This window comes from Acanthaster planci, linkage group LG03, assembly GCF_054643075.1.
Source record: "Acanthaster planci isolate LZ-2023a linkage group LG03, COTS_SCS, whole genome shotgun sequence".
In the NCBI taxonomy this organism is placed as follows: Eukaryota; Metazoa; Echinodermata; class Asteroidea; order Valvatida; family Acanthasteridae; genus Acanthaster; species Acanthaster planci.
The window spans coordinates 20327417-20351596 of record NC_141779.1 but is presented as its reverse complement, the minus strand read 5'-3'; the positions used below and the strand labels follow the sequence as shown (position 1 = coordinate 20351596).

The 24180-nt window shown below is 42.7% G+C and overlaps 4 protein-coding genes across 9 annotated transcripts in view; 2 read left to right on the top strand and 2 right to left on the bottom strand.

Annotated features, from left to right (window-relative positions):
* The window catches only part of LOC110991075 (uncharacterized), an 18254-nt gene extending 12631 nt beyond the window's left edge, over nucleotides 1-5623 (top strand). The window contains exons 2-6 of the mRNA XM_022256210.2: nucleotides 648-689; nucleotides 1429-1518; nucleotides 3496-3716; nucleotides 4396-4568; nucleotides 5485-5623. Of these exons, the coding sequence (XP_022111902.2) occupies nucleotides 648-689; nucleotides 1429-1518; nucleotides 3496-3716; nucleotides 4396-4568; nucleotides 5485-5623 (665 nt within the window). The remainder of the gene's footprint in view (nucleotides 1-647; nucleotides 690-1428; nucleotides 1519-3495; nucleotides 3717-4395; nucleotides 4569-5484) is intronic.
* Nucleotides 4913-21750, bottom strand: LOC110991073 (uncharacterized). Of its 5 annotated transcripts, XM_022256207.2 has the most exons (6): nucleotides 14170-14534; nucleotides 13417-13568; nucleotides 12114-12358; nucleotides 10765-11078; nucleotides 7946-8087; nucleotides 4913-7225 (listed from the first exon to the last, which is right to left on the bottom strand). In XM_022256207.2, exons 3-6 carry the CDS (start codon nucleotides 12322-12324, stop codon nucleotides 7083-7085), a joined length of 810 nt encoding a protein of 269 aa, XP_022111899.1. In that variant the 5' UTR covers nucleotides 12325-12358; nucleotides 13417-13568; nucleotides 14170-14534; the 3' UTR covers nucleotides 4913-7082. The 5 variants fall into 5 exon arrangements, with proteins under 5 accessions (XP_022111899.1, XP_022111900.1, XP_022111898.1 ...); XM_022256208.2 differs by lacking the exons at nucleotides 13417-13568; nucleotides 14170-14534 and adding an exon at nucleotides 20942-21750; XM_022256206.2 differs by lacking the exon at nucleotides 13417-13568 and having other exon boundaries at nucleotides 14155-14534.
* On the top strand, nucleotides 16993-22065 carry LOC147799718 (uncharacterized). Its single transcript, XM_087134103.1, has one exon. The coding sequence runs from the start codon at nucleotides 18318-18320 to the stop codon at nucleotides 19323-19325; it is 1008 nt and encodes a 335-aa protein (XP_086990229.1). The 5' UTR covers nucleotides 16993-18317; the 3' UTR covers nucleotides 19326-22065.
* The window catches only part of LOC110991235 (uncharacterized), a 34021-nt gene continuing 31735 nt past the window's right edge, over nucleotides 21895-24180 (bottom strand). Inside the window, exon 25 of one of the 2 annotated variants that reach the window (XM_087134100.1) lies at nucleotides 21895-24180. The gene's annotated coding sequence lies outside the window, so the exon portion shown is untranslated. The other variant, XM_087134102.1, reaches the window with a different exon arrangement.

Sequence of the window (24180 nt, the reverse complement as noted above, 5' to 3'; positions counted from 1 at the left end):
AGAGACACTGCAAGACCGTCAAGTCTGTCAAACCTTTTCTAAGATGCTTTTACTTTAGGACCTGCAAGGTTATTACCGACGACCTCGTGGTCTGCTTCAACCGAATAATTATACAATCTAACAAGACAACGCTACAATCATCATAAACCTTCAAACCTAAGTTACGTAACACGCAACTTAGTCTCGATCACTCTACACAGAATCGACGGGGACGATAAGGGGAGAGAAAAGACTTTAAAGCTCTGTCAAAATGAATGTGGTTAGATTACAATGTACATGGCACGCACTGTGCGCCATCTGGTTATTGCTTGGTTTAAAGGAGATTTGTCAAACTCTGTTAAACCAAAAACCTGGTCTTAATCGCAGAATGTTGAGGGAAAACGTAAGTGCAGCAAAGCACTTTCTTAACCACCGAGCTCAATGGACGTGCACTAAGGCACCCGTGCCCGAGATAAGTGCGCACGCGGAAACCCAGATCGCATCGAGTGAACAAAACTCACTCCTACGAGGTCTTGAAATTATTGGAAGAAAAGTGGAAAGAATATTTAAAGGAACAATTATCCACTGGGAGCGGCCTGTAAAGGAAAACGAATTCCCACGACACCAGACCATTGTTCAAAATGATGATATCGTTCTTTCCATTTCAGGTGTTGCAGAATTTGCCGACCAACCATCAGACGCGTTTAAAGGTAAATCGTCCATGAATTCTCCTCTGGGTTAACGCGTTTCCTGTACCGCTAAATTCCTCGAAAAGGGATTTTTCCAGGCGTCGTACAGAGAGAAGTGTCATTCAAATTGATAGTAGTAATGGGGTCAGTGGTTAGCGTCCATACGCCGTAGGACTGTCAATAAGGCTTTTGTGTTAAGATGAGCCCTGACAACCTATACCCAGCAAGAAATGAGACCGAGGGGTACCCCCCAACATGTCCAATCCCTATACACATTCCAGACTCATCCCCCCCAAGATGTCTGAAAGGAATTCCCCAGATTCCTGCGAGACAATGACCAACACAAAGCAGGGGGGGGGGTTATCTCCGTCTCATACCTTGCTGCATATGTGACAACCTTCATCTGGCGTTAATGAGAATGCCTGACTGGGCACCAGGCACACGCTTCAGAAATTTTGTGCGCGCAATGAAGTACTTGAAGCACGTGTAGTTCACGCGCGACGAAAGTTCATGTACAATGATTTGAGTAAACACCACGTGACCATATTTTAATTAACCTACCAGGAAAAGGAATCACAGGAGCTATAAATAAATAAAGATATCTGGATATGTAAAGACATAATTAATACACATGTTTCTCAGCATTTAAGAATGCATGCCACGTGTGTGACTTTGTGGTACCAGCTAAATAATGCCATTCCACGGTGCGCGCTGTCACTATTTTCATGTCTCTTTGATAATGATAATTGTATTCTTTCAGGTTATGATTTTGGTGTAGATTTTCAAGACAGTAGCAGCCCTCTTCCTCAGGCAATACAAGATAATGGGATGCTCCATCTAGTCCTGCACTGTAAGTTATATATTTAATAAATGCATATAATTTTATTACAGTGCGCCCTCAGCTGTAAAAATGCAAGGCATGCATCATGTGTTCTGGTCCCCCTACCTTTGGAATTCTTTCTGGTTTCGGGGAAAAAACACATCTTTGTTAACATGTCGCCACGTCTGTCATGCCTGCTTCTGATCTTCAAATTTCCGTGTTTTCACATCACAGATGCTTCCGGCAAAAGTCACTGCAAGGCATAGAGCCTGCATTAACTTGTCTAGGTACTCGTTGAAAATGGTCTACGGCGTCTAAAAACAGCTCTGTCGGCTACAGTTTGCGTCCTGTTCTACTTTAGCTCTGTTAAGTCTTCCTGGTTGTCAGGTTAGGACAGCCAAACTAAGGCCGTGTCCGAAATGGGCTTCCAGAGCTACGGCTAGGTCTACTGTCTGCGCGTCTCCCCATATTTCCAGTGAAGATCTAAACCGAAATCTAGACAACTGGTTCGAACGCAGCCTAAGCCTGTCAGAAAAAAATGGGGAAGCAGAGGTCCATAAAGTATTTGCATAATGCCGACCTTTTGGGAACCTCTTCCCTTGCATGCATGGCACATGCAGTGGTCCCCGGCCCCCACCCTCCCTTATACCCAGATACGAATACCATATTGCCCTTTCGAATTATCAGACCGGTCGCGCTGGCAGCCACAAATTAAGACCCAAATGGCGGCGGGGTAATGGTAGACAATTTAATGTGTTCTGACTATTTCGATGCATAGAAGTTGGTCCCCGCTAGGCATGAATTGTGAAAGAGCGCATTAATTTTTTGCCACTTATTAAAACCAAATTCACTGCTTTCCGTGTGTACATATTGTCACTATATACACTCATATTCAACGTCTTAACGTTGTGTAAGCAACCCCCGACCTCCTTCACCATTCCCTCCGAGCACATACGACAGGTCCTCCTTGAATTATGGGGCTAGGCTGCACTGCCCACGTCTTATACCGCCTGAGCGGTCATTGAACTGTACACATTCGGTGCTAACTTTAGTTTGAAGTGGCCTAACAAAGTTTCATCAACTTTTTGGGATCAAGGATGTTCAGATCATTCTGGTAATTATCGAGGACATTACAGAGGTAGTTAGATGGGGACAGAGTGTACTTTTTCCATCATACCTTCATTTTCAACTCAGAAGGATTCTTCCATACACGTGGAACAAAAACAACAACAAAAAAAAAAACTGGAAGATTTTGTGTTAAGTGATGCTCACGTTGGGTTCTGGCCTCTATCTTAAAAAATTCTTTTGCCTGTTCATGTGCTCTGAGCCAATATTTAAGCACCAATATAATATTTACCAGCCCACTGTTCCGTCATGTTTGGTTTGGTTTGATTTACTGACGAACTTGAACAATTTTGGTTAATGTGAATTGACTCATAAATATCGCTGCAGCATATGCGGAGAAAGAACTCTAAGTTAGAAGGGCAACACCCGCTCAAGTACAGGAAAATACGTGTAATCAGTCACAAACTAGCGTTTCACAATATTTCGCCTACAAGAGTTTGCAACACGTAGGCCTATCACAATGCTCGAAATCTGTCCAATACAATGTGCGTACGGAGAGGCTCGACAGATTTCGCACATTGTGATTGGCCAACGCGTTGCAAACTCTTACTGGAGGCGCACTATCGTGAATCGCCCGTATTGTTAAACGTCACGACAAAGTAGGCCACCGTGAAAATACCTGTACATCATACGTGTATGCAGTACAGTAGTCCATGCGTGTCTAGGTCTGAATCTAATGTACTAGTTGCACATTAGCAAGAAAAACCATTGACCCTAACAGTCGGGAACCTCAAACCATTTTATTGCGCCTGCTTGGAGACCCGAACATGAGAGAACTGAATATCACCGGCACCATTTCAGCAGCCTTTGAGTTATGCATTGACACGTAGGCCCATTCGTTTTCAGCCCAAACTTGAAAGTATGTACTCTTTTGCTGAACAGATCTTTCGCTGAAACTTATACGAGAAATGGGGGCTGAGGAGGAGACGAGGCTGACCAAAAGACAAAGCAAGATGGTTCACGACAAGGTCACAGCGTTCTATGACGAGATACTCAAGCATCCGGCGCTGAACAGCAACCGGATTGCGTTCAGCCAGAAGAAGCCGGATTTCGCCACGTTCCGTCCAGATCACCCGGAGGGGACATCTCTGCCTCATCGGCGGGTGAGAGCAGAGAATGTCTCATGTACATTTCTGAATAATAACCACAAAACAACCCACGTCAGCAAGTCCAGTTTTTTTGTTAAGAATGAAGATCCCACATGCAAACTGATGAACCAAAACTGTGAAGATAATTTTTCACAAGGATGTAAGCATGTATACTTGTAGGCCAGTTCCATCGACGTATTACTCCTACAAAGTGCTTCGCACTTTACCCTGAAGCACCAGGCAACAATTGTTCCCCAAAGTTCAGACTACATGTACAGCTTGGGCGTATACTTGTGTGGTCACTTTCCCTTACAATCCGACAGATCATTGTCTCTGCTCCAGCGAGAGTTCTACATTCGCTACGTGTTTATAACAAAGGGTGCAGTCCACTGATTCGCTTTAAAATATCTCCTCTGCCAGTTAATTTTGAGCGTTAACTATCAGCGAGAACTGACCTTGAATTTAAGTTGTATGGCATATACAACATGTACACAACACGATAGGGTTATAGGTGCTGTATAAATTATATACATTCTTGCTGCACTTAGACCATGCTCACATTGGGCATTATAAATATGATGTTTTCCACGGTTAGAAACCTCGTAAGCAAGATATTAATTTGTCAGACGGAGGCAGGAGACGTCAACACGTAAGACATTATGGGGCTGTAACACACTACTTGACCCTTTCGCAGGGAAAAAGGGCAGCCGGCATTCTAACCGAGATCTGCACAAGCGTCAGAGGCTGGGAGCAAGAGAACAGGGGCGTGACAAGGAACCACGACGTAGTGAACCTATACCCAGATCAGCATTTTTATACCACAAGGTGTCTGAGTAACGGTCAGAGCTGCAACTATATCAACGACTGGTAAGATGTACATATGAAATTGAATCGGCAGGGCATTCAACCAGCGTTGAATTACTACTCTTTCGTTTTAATTGAAAAAAAATTGGGGCAGGGGGGAATGGTGTGAAACTTTAAATTTCTTTTCGGTTGTGATATATCCCACATGCCAGCGGCCTACGCACGTAAACGTGACAGTATATTATCGGTACACGTTCACTTTACCGTGAAGAGTAAAATGATTACATTTGAGATCTGGCAATTCCCAACTAATCGTGTGCTTGTGTGTATCCCACAGCTGACACCTTTTTCATAGGGTAGCCGCAATGGACTCTTTTAGAATACAAATACAAACCTCAAAATGCATCTTTTGTATCTCACTAAACCTCATTTTCAATTATTATTTCACTATTTCAACAGAAGTTTGCTGCCAATCGTTTGCTTTTTATGCTAACTAGTAATTTCCATATTCATGTGAAGAACGGAAATACCATCCCAGGAAGAAAACTTCATTATTATATTGTTTTTGCACATGAAACTGCATTTTAAAAAAGATTTTGGAGTTCCAATTTTTTTCTTTATCGCTGATCCATTGTTTGGCAAAGTATACAAAGCAGTGAGCAAGAAATAATTTTTTTTGGAAATGATTTCAGTGAGTAAATTGTCAGTTCACAATTTGAATTGAAAACCTGCGTAATGAACCATGTCTTCCAGAAATGACATCCCAACAACAACGTCCTCAGTTGTCCAGGAAAGCATTCATAATATCAATAGTTACAAAAAGTGCACTTTTCAATACATTTAACCTAAAAGGTGTCAAATACTTAAATACTTCTTATAAATTGAAGAAGAGTATACAATTACAAAAATAATGTCAAAATAAACTACACTGTATCCACACTCTAAGAGTAGAATATGTGTGCGTGTGATGAACTTACAGGAGAGTAACTTCAGAGTGTACGACGCGCTCGTCGTGGACAATTGCATACGTGGAGGTGAACGACGGAGAGACTGTTCGCTATGATTGGGAGTGGATCGCCATAGATACATGCTGCAGCTGTGCCGCCAGCTCAAAGTAGTTGAAAAAAATGCAGAAGGTACTTCCAACGGCCAGTAAAATCTCCTCTTCAGAAGGAATCGATTTGTATCTTGTTTATGAACGTCTTGGACCGATCAAGCTAATTCACTCGAGATGCCTTAATCATGGCCCAGCTTTATTTTTGTTGTATAACTGTATACCACGCCTTACAAGACACTATTTATTCGATACGTAATTACGTGTTAACTGTGATCGTTGAAAAGCTTACGCCTGTAACTTCTGACATACATGACGAGCAAATCAGCGTCAACTTTCTCAAGTCAAAAATAACGCCATTAATGACAATCAATTGTCGTGTCGAATAGCGATGAATTACAATAAATATAAATAAGATGTTGAATAAAAGGTCTTTCAACCATCCATATGCTGTTTTAAAGGTCCTCTGATTGAAACACTGAAAAAGAAAAATATTTTGGTTTTTTTTTTCAGTTTTAATTTTATTTCCGTCACTGAAAGAAAGGCTTGACTATACTTCATATCTAATAATACATGTACATGTTACATTACAGTTTGATCCTGATGTGCAGTTAAGATTGTATACAGTTTCAGCGACTGTTTCAAACATTTACAATTTAAAGACGCTTTTAGTGACTGAAACGCGGCTGCATTATCCCAGTGGAAAAGCTTATTATACTGCGAAGACACTGGTACAATAATGTGTTTTGCCTGTGCCCTCTTTATCTCTGTTGTTTGCCTAATGTATTCTTCAGCCGACCAATAATTTGGGACTTATCGGTGAAAAACAACGGCAGTGTATTTAGGTTTAGACCCTGCAAGAAATTCAGAGACACGTGCTCGTTTCTTTCAGATACAAATTCATGAATACAAAAGGTCAGGCTGCACAAAAAAAATAAAAAGTGCACGTTGACTGAGCCTTGCCTTTGGGATCCAGGCAAAGAGGTCTGTGGCGCGATAACATCAGTTATGGTAAACGAGGTCTTTTTAGGCACAAATATGACAGTGAAATCTCTCCCGGTGAAGAGTGGATTATCATGCATCGGGGAGAACTAAATTTGGTGGTTTTATGAAAGGACCAGTGTTTAACGTTTGGATAATGGCTTAAATCCCGAGACGAATTAAGACGTTCACTTTAGAGAGTTGCGTGGTCGCAAGGGCGTAGGTGTGGGACATCTGCTCAATATGCCTGTTATTTGTACATTGAATTTAAGTGGAAAACAAGTGAGTCGGTTATATTTTGCTGCAAGATGTATAAATTACGTTGATTTTAAATGAAACTTATAAGCTTGGCTTCTTTACCAAGAGAATAAGTAATATATAAAGGTAATCATTTCTCTTGCCTCTTTTGTTTTGATTACACCAAAATAAACTGTTTAAACTCGTGATCCTAGAGTGGTTACAGAATGGTTTCATTTGACTAGCCTAAATAACGCAAGACCATTCACTTAAAAATGGTGAATAACACGGTGGTCTCTTTCCGTCTACTTTGTCGCGATGAGCTGGACATATTGCCAAGGTGAATTCGTGCCGAAATTGTCCCGGGAAAACTTGCACAAGTCTGCCATGCATTCCGGGCTGTACTTTTCCGGTATCGACTGCAATGTGGTCAGCACTCCGTTATAGCCTAACAAAAGAAGGGAGATATCCTTTGTCTTCTTTTTCTTTTCTTTTTTAATCAAAGTGTACGCTCTTGAGCACAGTGGGTGTTTTTTATATTCTTGAAATTGGTTGAACCGTTTTGTCATTCATCGAGCCAGTTGTTAAAAATTCATCAAGTACTTAAAAATGAGCTTGTTAAACAATCGAATTAATGCCCAAACAATACATCATTGGTATAATGAGTTGTTTTACAGCATATTTCAATCAGACATTGAATGACAACCCACGTCTAATGCAAGTCAAAAGGGGCGGTGTGTTTTGAAGCAGGTTCCTAAGAATTCAAGGTCAATGTCTGAGCCCACGGTCGGCTATTTTAAAGCGAGCCAATGTGTAAAATCTGGCTCGCACCCAACTGAGTCCATTACACATGATCCTTAGTGTACTAGTTGCACTACACAGTCCTGAACCACCAACACGTTTGGTTGTGTGGGATGGACACCAAGATAATAGTACAGCAGTGTTATAGTCAAGTCTGTTAATGTGACAGGTCCTTCCATAAGCCCAGAAATAAAAAACAGCACTGTCAACAATGGCAGAGGAATGCTTTTGTCACAGCGCATTTGAATAACCTGTGAGTGTGACATATCTTAGGGCTGAGAGACTTGTTGTGGACTTGTCATGATGAGATTGCAGGGACTATATCACCAGTGGTTGTAGCGTGTATGCGTGACATTAACATTTTTACCTTCTGCATCCTCGTCCGAGTAATCGTCTTCAGCAAGTTCATGCTCCTCTATTTTAACGACAGTGAAGCCGTTGTCTGCAAAGAGTTTCTTCACATCGTCCAAGGTCGATTCTACAACGACGTTTCTGCCGGGTTTTGCGTCCTGCGTCAATGATTCGGAAGGAGTTTGTCGGATTTAGTGATTAATCTGCTGAACGGAAGCGTCAAGAGTGCAGTGAGTTCAAAAATGAGGCTGAATGATCTAACAACATTTTTGTTTACTTCCTAAATGGATGTAGTCCACGTATTTCTTTTCTTTAACAATAGAGGGCAACATTTGACTACAGCCGACAGCAACTGAAATACGACATGGTGTATCGTGTGCAGAGCTGAATATCGAGTAGCGCCAACTTAAGACTTGGGAGCCAAAATGGCAGTTCATTGTGTCTGCACATGGTGCTATAAAACACAAGGAGTACGTACATACAAAGACCAAAAGGGTCAATGGTGGCCACGGCCAGCACTGCGCGTGCTGTAAGGACAAAACAAATGCCGCGCCGCTTGCAGGCTATAAGGAATGCTCAAAGTTGCCTTTGGGCAGGATCGTGGGTACTGCGCATGCGTGTCCGTAACACTTCACGTGTTCTACATGGCCGCCTTGGGACGGAAACCACCGTGATCGGAGACTTAATTTTAGTTAGTGATTGTTCTGATATTCCAATTACAATGAAAATGTGGTTATGTCTTCACATCCCCAAAACGTCTCTTTTAACAATAAACAGAATTACTAACTAATACAAATTCTCCAAAAAACAAAAAACCCACAAGAAAACTGAGAGAATGTAGCTGATCCAGAGTAAAATAAAAAAAAAAAACATGAAAACATGGGAAGATTCATTGTCCTTTCTGTCATTGTCCACAACTGTCTCGGCATGAAACCTCACCACGTTGTCAAATGCATTCCTACGGCATGTTTCCACCCTCTTTTAACCGTAGGAACCACTTGGATATGAATGTCGCAGTTCATATTTTGGGTATTTATTCTCTACCGCCGGAAACGCAAAATGTCATAACTGACTTTAAAAAGTCCGACTTTTGCGATATAACCACCGCTGATTTGGAATTTTCGAGTGCATCTGTGGAGATCACTCGCTGACTCCTGAGGACTACTGAAGAGAACTGTGCATCCTCTTTGTGCATCTTTTTCACCATTTATTTACTCCAGTGTGCCACAGCGAAACACGGCGAGTCTGTGGGTTACCAGCTACCTTTGTATACATGTATACAAAGAATGTCTAGGGTCTTCAACACTGGGGCTGGTAACCGTGCTTTGTCTATGGAGCTGACCGGGAGCAGTCAATCGGATTACGGTCTGTAGGGACTTCGTTCTTACTCCTTGTGTTTGATAGCTCCATGGTCGCAATACAGCATGCAGCTATTGTGCGCAAACTGGCCATATGTACCCACGCATAATCCACATTTTTGCTTCCAACAACTGAGACACTCACGTCGCAACTCTCTCTATGACACGGCCCTGGCGTCATGCGAACAAACGACAAGAATTCGTCACTTCGTTGCATGTCTAATCGATTCCAATCAGCCAGTAAGACAAGGCCCACACAGAATATGGCTGTGGCTAGAAACAGCACACGCGACAACGGAAGCTAGTGGGTTGTCGCTGTCATGCAGCCACTTGCTGTATCATCTCTGCTACTTTCAGCTGTAACCTTTTGATCTGTAAACAGTCTTAGTAGTTTGCGGGACAACTTAATTTAAGTCGTGCTGTACTCCAGGTGCCTGTTGTTTCACACGGATCTGGATCTCGCTCAGTGATCCTAAATCTGTTTCGCACCATCCATTAGGCGAGTTTTGGTGTCTGTAAACCAACGACCGTGTGATCTAGATCAGTGATCCAAAAGCTGGTTCGCACCATCCATTAGGCGAGTTTTGGTGTCTGCAAGCCAACGACGATGTGATCTAGATCAGTGATCCTAAAGCTGGTTCGCACCATCCATTAGGCGAGTTTTTGGTGGCAATAAACCAACGACGGATCACCGATTGTGACCCAGATCCATGTGAAACAAATACGGCCCAGGTTTCTGAAAGTGCACACTCTAAAAACTGCACATGCCCGACGTAACGTTTTGGCGCTTAACATTAGTTGCCAAATTCCTTATCAGTCTTCAACGGCCACACTTCACTACTACACCGTCATCAAAATTCGCTTAGCATTCGAACATACCACCTGACAGCAGAAACGAGTTTACTGATTAGCTTAAAACAAATTATGACTTGTTATTTATTTCAACAAGCTGTGATAGAGTCTAACACCAACTTTACCTGCGCAGAAAAAAAACACCTATTGAGAGATCCCAATAAGACATTTTTAGCATCGATCTGCGCACTTCCATGTTTGAAAACGAGGCTGTATGTGTCAGCTTCAATTATTAATACGATCAAACAATAGAAAGTAAGGAGTCAAGACACAAAATACATAAAGGTATGTTAAATTCAGACTTTTCAGGCTGCAGATTCTCGTGGAAGAGTCTTTCAGGATGACTCGACGCATAAAATCAAGAAAAAAAATAATAACGACGATTTGCCGCGAACTAACGTACCTGCGATGGTCGTGTATCTGCATTGCATGTACCGTGTCGACTCCGCGAGCGCGCTTGACGAAGGTCAACACAGAGAGCCTAGGTTTCAATGCCGATATGCGCAAACAGCGCTAATGTGAAATCCCTCTATTCTGTCAAGAATTCATTGAGAACATCTGACTTTAAACGACACAAACTTTCACCTGTCACTACGACAGCAGAAGTACCGAAATGTATATCTACCTTAACAAACTCGCCCCACTTGGGGTGGTTCCGTATGAACTCTCCTGCCTTGGCCGTCCAGCCGTGACTGTCCCCAAAATAGGTCAGGTGGAGCCGGCCCCCAGGCTTGGTGCAGTGGTGCAAGTTCCTGATGAACTTGCCGTAGTCGTCCAGGAAGTGGAGCACGAAGCCACTAATCACCAAGTCGAACTTTTCTCGCCACTCCTCCCCGTGTTCTCTCAGGTGGGCGCCAAAGTCTACCACCTGGTAAGTGACGTTGGGGATGGTATTTGCCTGTCTTGCACTTTGTATCGCGGCGCCGTCATTGTCAACACCTACAAAGAAAGATCCAACGCATGAGGCAATGTACAAGACGTTTCATTTCCCCATACATGAAAAACTGTGATATCGAATTCACTTTCACTGGTTAACATGTTATGTCACATTCAAACATGTTTGCACATACATATACATCTGTTTAGAGAAGACTCTTGCTAACTTGCCAACACTCATTTATGCAGACTCCTTCACGTTTCTCTTGCATATCTTTTCTCTCTCCTTTGTGCATTTCTACAGAATGTGAGATGATTACCCAAACAACCTGCGAATGACGCTGACTACACTGCTTGTGGCACGCAGGGCACCAGTCTGCCGTATGTGCCATTAATCTGAATAACAACAACCTAAAATTCCATCATGCTACAGTAGCGAGGCTGTGCAACTCAGTAAATCATTACATGTAATTTGTACCTGTTCTGTCATGGCTAGAGCATTACCTGTAAAAGGAAATCTGTTTTATTTTTTAGAGGGATGACGAGGCAAATACGCTTGCAGAAAAGAAATAAGCTGAAATCGCTTTGGGTGAAGGATCTGTCTCTTTGCCTTGCGTAGTAATGCTTGCTTCACTTGCATAATCTTGGGAGCAATCGGTTGATCGTGCAGATCGGCTGGTCACACTCAATATAAATACAGATACGCGACCATATAAGAACTCTTGCCCTAAATCGAAACACACAATTATGATTGGCTCTACCTCAAAACATCACATTTCCCTTCGTTCCTTTATACGGAAACGTCTACCACCACACATAAAACTATTTTCACGTACGTACGAATTAGTTTCAAGTTCGTGCGTGTTAGTTTTTACGAACTTACGTTATTAGTTTCACGTACAGACATGAAAACTGTTAGTTTCATAAAAGGAAAAACCCTTTTTGTGTGTGTTGCTGAACTTCTACGCTATAAAAGCCGTACGCCCACAGGCGAGCAATCACCCGGTATTGCAACAAATCACACAATTCGGTCACCCAAGTCGGACTTGAGTCGAGTCTTCATAACACAAATCATGACAACTCTGCAGTGACCCACACCTACGATAGAGTGAACCTTTGCAGACAGTTCGGCCATGAACTCCCCGTCGGCGCACCCGACGTCCAATAGTCGGTGCTCCTTGTCCAGTTCCATCCCTGCGAGGAACCGCCTCTTGTAAGCCAGCTTGCACTGGTACAGTTTGCTGTTCTCCCAGTCGTACTCCTCGTCTCCATAACTGTGGGAATGGTGCCCCTCATCGGACTCTGCCATAGCTTCTGCAGATTTTGGGAGTTTACGCCTGTCTCTGCCGGGAAGGAATTCAAGACAGAAGAGAAATACTTGAGGAAATGCGAGATATACTTTTTAAGGAAATGCTTGGCCTATTCCACAGTGAGGCGCACCATCAAACCTCATCTGAGTGGAGCTGTAGAAGGACAACAATACCCCTCCGTCCATTTGGTGGCCGATACATGCACACAGACTGTCCACCTGCACAGGATGTATTCGAAACGTGTCTGTTTTTAGAAATATATTTTATTGTGACCTGCATTTCCTAAATTATTATCATCTACATGTATGTACAAGCCTGTGTCCTATTCTCCAATGCATTCTTGCAAAGTTTACTCCTATTTTTGCATGAAAGAGGATTCATGCAGAGGCGTAAATTTTGTGCCAGGAATTGGGGAAGGGGGCGGGAGGGGGTGGAAGGGCTGGGGGGATGACTTTCCCTGTCACGGCCACTTGGCCATTGGGGATGCTGACTCCAAATGACACCATATGTTCAATGTTGGCCAATGTTCATGGCGCTCAGCTATCACACTCCAGCAGAACCTGGTGTTATTATGGATTTTAAAAATTGTTTTCCCTTTTGAGTGCTTTTCAATACATTTTGATTATTGGAAAGTGAGAAATTCTTTACGATCCGCCTTAATTTTTCTCACCACAAAAAGTGGGGCCATCATAGCCTATCCACATCAGTCAAACAATGTGGGGCATTTGATGCACGACGATATGTGGCAAAGAGGACCCCCCTCTATCGTGTCTTCTTTTGTGTTGATGGCATCTTTGCAATTCTTTTCAGATTTCTGGGGGAGGGGTGCTGTAGGCACAATAGCCTTAGGGTATATAGCTTGTGCATCACATGAGGGGGTCCCCCTTTGCCACTTACGGTGCTGGATATAGTGTGGGGGTGAGATATACATGCAGGCCTACTCCCATTCCCAAAGACTTACGCCAAAGGACAGGAGATGCCCTCGGCTATTGAGAATTAATATTTTGCCGATGCATCGATTATTCATTCTCATCCGTGATTGATTACGGGAGACATAGCCTACACACACACATCTTATTGGTGGCGATTACCTCTCAAAAGCGGGGTTAACCGTGGATTGGCAAAGGCCGACACAAACTGACAAGGGCCTCTGTGGTGAATTCCTTGAAAAGAAGTGTGTGTGTGTTGCTCGGGGACGACTTCCCTCGTATTTGTCCAACCGATCGACACGCCCACACAATTCCTGCACCAATATTCAAATGATTAAGAACCTCATCCTGTGCCATGGTGATCATGAGCAAGAAGTGATACTAGGCCTACGTGCTTGGCGTACTGACCACCAAAAAATAATGAATGCATAGGCCTGCGCTTAAGAAAAAAAACATTACATTAAATCGTGGCACAGGGGGTAGCGGGTTAGCGTAGCGGTTCTTTCCTCGCTTCGCTTTGCCCGGGTTCGAGTCCTGCCTTGGCCCAAGCTTTAAGTGCATTTGGTTTCCAGTCCATACTCGCTCTCGTACGTTTTCTCCGGGTACTCCGGTTTCCTCCTGCCTCTAAAACTGGACCTTGTTCCTAACTCCGTAATGTGATGCTCATTAATACAGTGTATGAATAAACGTACAGTTATTGGCGCAAATACCCTGAGATGCTGAGAGCGCCATTGAAACAAAACAACAGTCGTGGCGCATTAGGCTATGCCGCAGAGCTAGAGAAAGATAGGGTTATATCCGCATGTCCCTATATTTCATGTTGAACCGTTGTGCAGTCTTGAAGCAGCAAGTATAATGTCCTCCACAACTTGTACATTGTTACTGTCACGTCACACTTACACAGTCTTTACATACCCTTGTTGGATTCAGTCTCGGAATAACGTTGAATACTGAACTTGAAAATGACGACTGTGACTTGAAACGGTAGGCCTATACATGCACGTTTTCCAGAATGCCAGAAATCGACCTCTGCGGGGGCTATATCGTCCCACCCGGTTGGTACTCTATAGGTCTGACCTATGAACCAGGTTGCATTCGTGCACAGCCTGAAAGCAAAGCACTCACAGGCATTGTTCAGAGTCAAGGTGACCCTTTGGGGGCAATCCTTTTCACCAGTTTACAAATCTCACTGCTTGACTGTTGTTGGATCTGCTCCAGCCATTTTCCTTAAACTTGTTCCTAGTCACCTTTATGTCCGGGAGCGATCATTGCACTGTAGATGTGACACCCCGGCTGAAACGCTCGCATAAATTATATAGAACTTTTGGCTTGATCACAAAAATAGTACAGTGCACGTGCATTGCATGTGGAAATCTACGGTGGTTGATCTCCGCCAGGAATACACTTTTTTATTTCACGGCGTTACAACGCCCTAATTTATGGCGCAAAAACGCCCTATTTTAAGGCGTAACAACGCCCTATAAGGGCAGCGCCCTATAAGGCGTAACAACACCCTAATTTAAGGGCGTAATAACGCCCTAATTTCAGGCCTAATAACGCCGTATTTTTAAGGCGTCATGACGCCTTATCATGGTGTTATAACGCCAAATTGCGGCGCTTTTATCACAAACCTTGCAAGATTCGAACCGTCCAACCATGGCCGCAGTAACTGCAAATACTTTGCGCATATAAGCGGAGCCACGTGTGTTACTGCGTGGACGCCGTAGAGTGTTATTACAGCCTTCAGCGCCATACGATCTTTGGTTAATTACGTCACAATAGGGCCTTATACCGCCATAACTTGACAGGGCGTAATTATGCCTTAAATGGGGCGTTATTACGCCATAAATTAGGGAGTTATAACGCCATAATAGGGCGTTATAATGTCGTATCAGGGCGTTATAACGCCGTAAAAAAGTGTATTCCTGGCGGAGATCAGCCACCGTAGAAATCGATATCAACACTGAGAGCCGAGACGCAATTTTTCAGGCTACATGCTTTTTCTGTGACTCGAAGAAATATATCGTATAAAACAGATCTGTCGGTTAGAGATAATGACCACTGATGATCTGAATGCCGCCACGTCAGTACTCAATTGCCGCAGAAAGTGGAAAATCTTTGCTATGTACGATCAATTAGGTTCTTTTGGAGACACTTCTCGGTGTTCAAGCACCACGGGCTGATAAAAAATTACAGGAGCATGGAAATTAATAGGAATCAAGACAACTTCTGTTCGTTCATGAGCATCTCAAAGATTTTTCAAGGGGACAAATTTTTTTCCAGGGGGGATTTTCGGGGGGAGGGGACACAGCAGTTCTCAGCTAAAAACGATTGAACAGCCTTTAACATGAATTTATCCCCTATCATTTTTTTGCGTCCTTTTTTCAGTATATTTTCTTTTTCTTCTTTTACTTCTGTTTTTTTTTGTCATTTATTTAACAATTTTTCGGGGGGGGGGGAGGCAAGCGCCCTTTGTCCACCCTGAAGCACATGCATTTTGTCGCCCAATGAACGGGAACAGAGGGATCAACTGTTACTCCTCGATGTGCGCGCTAACGTTATCTTTATGAATTAAGCTAATTGGAATAGGCTTGAAGCGAACACGAAAAGTACTCCTCAACCTTTTTCCACATCCCTGTCTGGGCAATAACCACAATCTCTCCTCATTAAATTTAAATTGGAAATATCACGTGATCGGAGTAATTTAATTATTTTAAGACTGAAGCTGGTGAAGTAATACGCACAACGTTTTAATGTTTTGCTAAAATCATCATTTTCCATGAAATGAACTTCACCTCTGTCAATATTTTTAGCACTTATGCTAAGTATTTTGGTTAGAAGTTAATGAGCAATGGCGTAGCAGACTCGCGGGATTTTCAGAGGGGGGTAAGCGTACGTTTCGACAGGGGCCTTGAACCCTTGATTATGTAGCCAGTATATTCGGGTGGGGGAAAGTTCCTACTGAGTGGAGCAGTTGACCCCTTCCCGAAAATGGCTATAGACCTACTATGTCATTGTTCCTTCAGAGCGGTTCCTTCATGGTTCACCGATGGTAATACGTAAACGGATGATCTTGCATGGATTCGAAATCTGTGTAGGAATAGTTTTAGAGTCAGGGCCTATTTACAGTAGTTGACATGAACTCGGTTTGTGTTTTGTTTCGTTGTGGGTATTTTAAAGCTGTTGACACGATTTAGACATTGACGTAGTATGGTGAATCGGAGTTCGTTCAGACGCGGTTCAGAGCAAACTGTGAACATTTACGGGTACAGTGTGCTGGCGCCCTCTCTCTAAGTCATCTGCAAGGACTCAGTTGCTAAGAGTGGAAAAAAAGCAACAGAATTGTGTATGATGCCTTCAATGTGTGAAGTTTTGCTGGGCCGATATACGTGGCCAGATTTCACATTCTTATGCTAAATTGTAGGACACGATTAACAGTAGATAACCAATCCTTTTTGGATAATGTCAAAGGCTGTGCCACTATACTCCACATTAAAGTTCTGCCAACCATGTTATTTATTCGCCGGTCCTTGTCACGGTGAATCACCAAAAATCAAGCGTACACATGACACAAAAGAAATGTCTCAATAGAAGTATCTTAATTGCGTAGACCAATGCAAAGTAAGTGTGCCTGTCTTTGAAATGTTGACAAACTATATAACCAACGCCCGCTAACGTACAACTCTCTGCAGTTGTTTGTCTAAATTTACATCTTTACAAGCGCACAGAGCTCCAAATCTTGTCCCCAACAATCGACACAATGATCCGTCCGGATCACTTGAAGTGCTTCAGGAGTACCGGCTGTTTGTGGTGCGTTCTTCCTCATTGTTACCAGCCCTCGTCACCTGTTTAGTTTACGTTGGGCGCTGACGTTACATTATCTGCAGAAGATTGAGCCCACCAGCTTCATGACACCTCATCGGACAGGTACAAAAGGGCGAACTGTAGACGTGAATCAACGTTGCCTGGTGCCCGTGGATATTGCCGGTAATAAGCTTGTACACATGTGCTTAGAAACAGGGATTTGGGAATGACATGAATGAATTCGAATGCCCAGCCCAGTTCCAGGCTCAAATTAAAACCCAGCGGTACGCGGGTTAGATTCGTTGCACGGCTGAAACGGAATAAAAAGGCGACTTCGATAATAGTTACAAGTACAGGTGTCACAACATAGATCTGTCTTCGTAAATCGTATTGCTACCAGAGGAACTTTGGACCTTTCGCAGGATCACCCAGCTGTCAATAACTTCAAAGAAAGAAGCAACTGCCTCAATCTCCGCTATATGCCGTCTTTGCCCTGCATGCAGCTTCTGTCTCGTCAATCATGAACTGAAGGCACCTTAAGTTTGACAAGAACGGTGTCTCAGAGGACGGCGTGGATGAGTGTTTAGTGCCTGTCGCCAATGAATTTCACGGCTTCCACCACTGGCTCTGGTTCGACGGTGACAGCTCACTGGGCCATGAGTTGCTCCTGTAAACAGCGCAAGCGCCCGACACAACTGCCAATCTGGTGGTACAAAGTGTACTGAAGAATATACTGTGCGCGTATTTTAGTTCTCTGCTACAAGTGCGGATCAACTTTGCACTGAAATGAAAATGATAATGAGGCCTGGCAGAAAACCCCGAGATCATGGAGATTGACTCTACTGACATGACGACGCTACTCAATGCACTACTCGTACTGTGCACATTTGACTCGATTAACCTCCTAACCTCCGCCTCGTACATTACTCTGGAGGGTTGCCGATGAACCACCGCTTCGGTCCTAAAGAGAATGTTAGTCTACAGGATGTGCATATTTGTAGACTTATAATGCACACAGAACCACAAACGCGCTCCGACAACAGGGTTATGATCACAAATTTCCCAAACTGAGCCTTCGTCAGTGTGGTGAAACAAACCATGGCGTTTTTTTGTGACCAATATACAATCAGATCTTTGTAGTTTTGCAGTTATCACGGAACAAACAAACTTTTGACTGCTCGGAGAAGCATTCAGAGTGGCGATCAACTCCAAGAAACACGACTGACATCACCGGGATCGATCGTCAGGTTCAAGCCACCATGGAAAGTGGAGAGGGCTTCATGTCGGTCATGGACCATGGAGTGGAGGTGAGCATCGAACATCTACCCAAGATTCCCTGCTCCAAGTTCACCATCATTGGGAACTCACGCATGCGCAACAAAAAACCCGTGCGGAAAAAGGAGCGGATGTGGAAGGTGCCAAAAGGCTTCCGGCGACACCAAACCGATCAAGAGAAACACGGTCATGATTTAAAGGAACCCCTGAAGGTCACCGCCAAGTCCTTGGAACCGAAGTTTGGAAACCAAGAGGAGAACAATCGATTGGATAGGAATGGAATTTATGGAGATGCCTTTCAGCGAACTTTGGACCTGACGCATCCTGGGAACGGCCGCAGTCCCGCTCCGCGGAACAACAAACCAAAAATCGAGAAAACGATCATCGACAACTATTATAGAGACAAGACTAGCCTGTATCTCCCTCAATTAAGGAAGAAAAATACCGGCGAAAGCTCCCGAAAAGCTAATGGTTATGACTTGTCCCTCCCGTCGCTGTCGAAGGGGAAGCTTCAAAATACGCAACAAACCAGTGTGACCAAAAGCTGTCAGGGTAATGCCAGGCATTACTGCGATGTGGTCGGCCAGCGATACTGCTCCGCCTGTTTACGCGTGCATCGTCTGGACAAACTGGCCTACCGGGCTACGGAAGGTGGGAAACAACCTCACCGAAACGCCAAGTCCAAATTAGGGACGGCCTTACCTACTCTCCGGACGGGAGCTTCCTTCTTCAGCAAACAAGGAGGTTGGGTGGCCGACACACCGAGCTCGAACACGCAGTCGCGGACGAAATCTTCGCCACTGCTGTCGCAGACGCACTCCCTTTACGAGCCACGAAGATGGGAAAGGATGAGTGACTTACCGACAGCACTCAAGACGCACGAAGACAGAAAGAGACGAAAAGTGACTGAAAAGGCGACAGTGGGGTTCAAGCGACTACCAGATACGCTCGATATTACAACCGATACAGAAAGCAGACATTTGAATTCGTAGGAGAGGAAAATGAAACAGTTGCTGTAGAACTAATGTAGGCCTACATCAAAAAATTATCCAGCAGTTCAAACCTCTGAGTGGGATTTCAACATGACAAACATGCGTTTTGTTATTCATGTAAAGTAGCTAGCGGTTCTGAAGAACTTACCCTTTCGTTTCAGACGGAACGATTAATCTTCTTCAAAAGTTAAGATTGAGAAGGTACGGCGCACAAGTCCAACTGTGAAAGCAAAGCTTGTGGAGAATTTTTGTACGTGAAGAATTAAGCATATCAAGATCAAAACACAAGTAAGCAAAAACAAATGAACGAGCATTTCTATAAGCGGCAATTCTTAATGAGGGAAGACCTCTGTTGTTTTGTGGAAACCTGGATAGATGTAAAACGGGATAGAAACATTGTATAGCATTTGGCAAGGTTTTCATCTCGTGAGTGGACGTATAATACAAGGACATGTAGTCAGCTCCGAATGGAAAATAAGAATTTGAAACACGCTGGAAAGCACTAAGTTTTAAGGGTCTATTTTGTTTGTGAGGTTTTACATGAATTTATCGATAGACAGTGAGTCAGGCATATATCTTGCTTGGGAATCTTTTATGTATTGGCTCCATTTTATTTTACATGTACGTGTATTTATTTGTGTGTGTGTGTGGGGGAACAAAAGGCTTAAAATATAATCATCTGTCGCTTACCTGAAGAAAATCTGCAATTATATCGTGCATGTTCATAATGTAAATTTTATCTGCATCTAATGCTGGGATCTGTGAAGTGTTCTAATTGAACTTTTCCCCAATACTTAGTGATTCATTAAACACCTCCTTACATCATTAGTTACGAGTCTTGTGGAGAGGATGTCTGTGCTCGCAGTGGCTCAACAGGCGGGTGCTGATGGCCTACAACAGAAGAAATGCTTTATAACCAACATATTCTTTAAAAAACTGGGTCCTGAAAGTAACATCAGGTAAGCCCGAAGTCTGTGTGAATGGACCTGTCTCGAGCTAAGAGCTGACGGTTATGGCTCTGTCCAAAAGTACTGGTTGAGGTAGGGATTTATAAAACGTGTCCACGGACGGCTGCAGCCACATACTGTAACACACAATCAGCTTCCACGGGCGGCAGGTGTTGTACTGGCTGATCACAATCTAAACTTCTCGACGTAGCCTTAACACCCACTGGCCCTTATGTAGCTTGTTTTGAAAGAGGGATGATTCAACAATTTGCTGCATAAATGACACTTACAAGTGTCGGGTGTTTGGATTTGGACGCACTCGACCTCCGCAATTATACCAAATACGGTTCAGGGACAAAATTATGCTTTAAAAATGCACGGAGTGACACGCGTTTGCGTGCTTTGCTGTCAGATACTTTTTCCTTACTGTCAACTTCTTGAAGGGGGGGCCCAATATTTGCCAAAAAACACCGTTGAGTGGTTAGGTTTCGCCTAAAAATGCACATATACTCCATTAGTAATAAAGAGGGAGGTATTTTCACTGCAGTGTTTTTGCAGATGTGTAAGTTTTATTGAAACTTTACTGCCCTTTTTTGCCTGTGCTGACGACCGGCAATGGGTTTAAACAAAAATCGATTGCAATAAAAACAGGGAGGTATATGTACTCACCAGACTTCACATGCTGTTTACCACGTCCAAAAGGTACATTTCTATGCACGGTGCTCCTGCAATATCTTTCTCCGACTTCTCATTTGCAAGGAATTTGTGATAGCGTTTACTATCCTCTACGTAATGTCGGTCCCAACCATGATTGGAACGATGCTAGCTCATGCAGCTGCTGCAACGAGCCTTGCAGCTCCACCCATAATGCGGGCGAACGAAATAACAATTCGCGCCAACGAATTTATAAATGCCCTTGCCTGGCTCCATAGGCATGGAAATGGCGGCGATTGAAATTGATAAAACAAAACATCCACAGGAAATCCACGCCTCACGCTCATTCATGAACGTGTAGATGCTGCAGTGTGCAGGCTGCGTAAAGCTGAGTGCGCACTGGATTGATGGAGTTCACCCACAGTTTCACATTCGGCAGTGACAATGCATTCCGTGACCGAAACTGCCAAGCCATCTGAGATTTCCCTTGTTACAATAAGACTGCAACGACAGCTGTTCGGATATTGAAGTTTGACACAATACCCCATTATCCCATCAAGGCTGCCTGGAAATGGTGGAATCTCGGCTGACAAGATAAAGTTTGCAGCAGCACCGTGAATAGAATACATAGTGTATGTCTTTCGTTAGCTATAGTCAGGCTTTGACAAAATAAACTGGAGTATTTTATCCAATAGTATACTTTGTTCTTCCACCATGCAAACTTTTAACTCCATCTGGTTCAAGTGTCCATTCCTACGGGAACTTCAAAGCAATGTTTATCACGAAATTAATGTACATGTATATTCGTACCTTGAATAGTCAGATGGAAGGGATCATCTGGGGCTATAATTTTCACGGTGAATCATCGGACATCACAAATTAATAATTGGCTTCGCTTCTGTAGTCACATGATGTATGATACTGATTTCATGTCCTGAAGAGAGAATGACAATCTAGTACCCTTGTGGTTTATTCACACTCATGACATTTTATTACTGAGTCTAAAAAACACACAGAGTGAGTCACTGTAGTTCATTTGCAATTTAAAAGCAACTTAATTATTAAAATCGAATCAACGAAACAGTCATAAAACCACACAACGATTAATAAAAAGGAAGAACTCTGAACAACACACTAATTTTCTTTTATACATTGTAACAGCTATATGCTAACATGTACATTTCAAACATCAAATGGCAATAACTGTCATAAAATGCAACATGATGATTGTGAGTTTTAAGAAGAACAAGTCCTAATTATCGATGCACTGAGTATTATCCCCGGACTGATCATCGGTTCCATAAAAAAATCCTAAAGTCATCTCAGTTTCCCAGGGAGCCCATAGTTCGATGCTTTTATATCAGGCTCTAACGACTAGTCAGCAACCATCTGTGGGGTGAAGTACATGTATAACTTGCCAACGGTCGCCATGCAACCAGCTTCTGGATTCGAGCCCCCGACCAAATTGATCGGCCACAATTTTTTTTAAGGAAATTATAAAAGCATCCTCATATAGCCTATCGAGCAGTGATGTTGTCAAGTACTTTATGAGAACCAAGTTCTCTACCAAATATTTAACTTGTTAGGAGGGAAGTTGAAGGACATCGGCATTTGATGGTACATGCATAAAGGTAAGATTACAAAGCAACACAAGGACTTCAGACCTTATTAAAATTTGATAATTAATAAATTAATATTTGATTAAAATTAACTTTTTAGAACAAAAGTACTCGGAAAGTACTCGGCCGAGTACTTTTCTCCTTAAAACTTAAATTTTACACAACTGGGAGTGTCTGAAGTCTAACATTAATTTGAAATCTTACCTTTGCATATTTACCATCAAATGCCTGTTCACTCAAGCTTTATTCCCTCTTACCCAGTTCAGTATTTTGCGGAGAACGTTGGTACTCGGAAAGTACTCGTCTACAACACTGCTATTGAGAATTGTCCAAAATGAAGGCCTGTGGTAGTACTCTGTTGTACTGTATTGTGTTTGCACGTTAAAGAAATACTCTTTGAATGTTTGGTATTATTTACTTAATTGCATTTATTAAACGATTAATACAATTTGTTTTGTTTCACCTAGTTTCAAATACAAATCTTTGTGGACTCGTTTTAAGCAACTAACCTAACAAAAAAGACTCAAACCTATTTAAATATGTCCACAACTAGTTTTGTTTTACTTCGTTGTGAAATGTAACACTGAAGTCATTCAAACTAGTACGTCATAATGTGTCACAGAAAATAACTCAAAGAAATCTACACCAATTTGAAATAACATCAAATGTTTGCATTTCTTATGACAATCCTTTTTTTTCTTGTGACATAAAAAATCACTATTTTTAAAATGGAAAGGCAAAACCAAAGTAACAGGAAACGACACCAACGTAACTTCAGCATATTAATGATACTAGTGCGTGGTGTTAATCGCACATAATATACAAATATCGACTACTGCGAGTGGTACAGTAAATTTGCCTCGGGAAAATAGAGTGTTCCATGGATCACCTCGGGAGGCTAGTTTAACTGTACCGCGAGATAAAACAGTCAATATTTGTTTATAACACCTCCCCACAGATTCTGCAGAATTTAAGCTAAAAATCAACAATGAAACACCAGACTGGAATTCACATCCATCAAATTAATTCAAGAATTCCAAGCGGTGACGCCTATGCTTTCGTTGTTCCAGATTTAGTTCTTTGGTTTCTACGGTTTTAGTTCTTTTTCAGCATGAGGCTGCATGGTATAGTCTTTTTGAAGGGGTGGTATAAAGAGAGTAAAACTACCAAGCGTCACATGACACACTTTCGGCCAATCAAAATACAGAATCTGTGGGTGAGGTGTTATAAAACAAACTCTACAAAGTCTATAGAACTATTAGCAAACTTCTATCGTGTTGAATAGTGTTAGTCCTGGTCACTCTGACGCAACAGTGCCCATTTAATTAGCAACAACTCACATAAACAAGGATTTCAGAATTTCTTGAGGAATCTTTGGGTGCATGTATGTATCCCGGAAAAGGAAACATTTTAAGTCCCTGGAAACACTTCACCTTTGTTGTTTGATACACACAGCATGTCTAAAAAGCAAGATATAAAGTTATACAATGTCTTGGTTAAAAGAAACATAATCTGAGTCGACAAATATTTGCCAAAAGAGAGAGAGAAAGAGATTGAAAAGTCCCGGTTAAAAGCTTGCTTTCATCACTTTCATCCAAGAAACCACTAAGCCTGTCTCTGCGCATGATTCTTACT

Coding starts and splice junctions, on each gene's coding strand:
- LOC110991073 (XM_022256208.2), bottom strand. CDS start 12,324: ATGGCAGAGTCCGATGAGGGGCACCATTCCCACAGTTATGGAGACGAG. Junction 11,079..12,113: donor AAAGGTTCACTCTATCGTAG/GTGTGGGTCACT, acceptor CTTTCTTTGTAG/GTGTTGACAATGACGGCGCC. Junction 7,226..7,945: donor CTCGGACGAGGATGCAGAAG/GTAAAAATGTTA, acceptor TTCTTTTGTTAG/GCTATAACGGAGTGCTGACC.
- LOC147799718 (XM_087134103.1), top strand. CDS start 18,318: ATGGAAAGTGGAGAGGGCTTCATGTCGGTCATGGACCATGGAGTGGAG.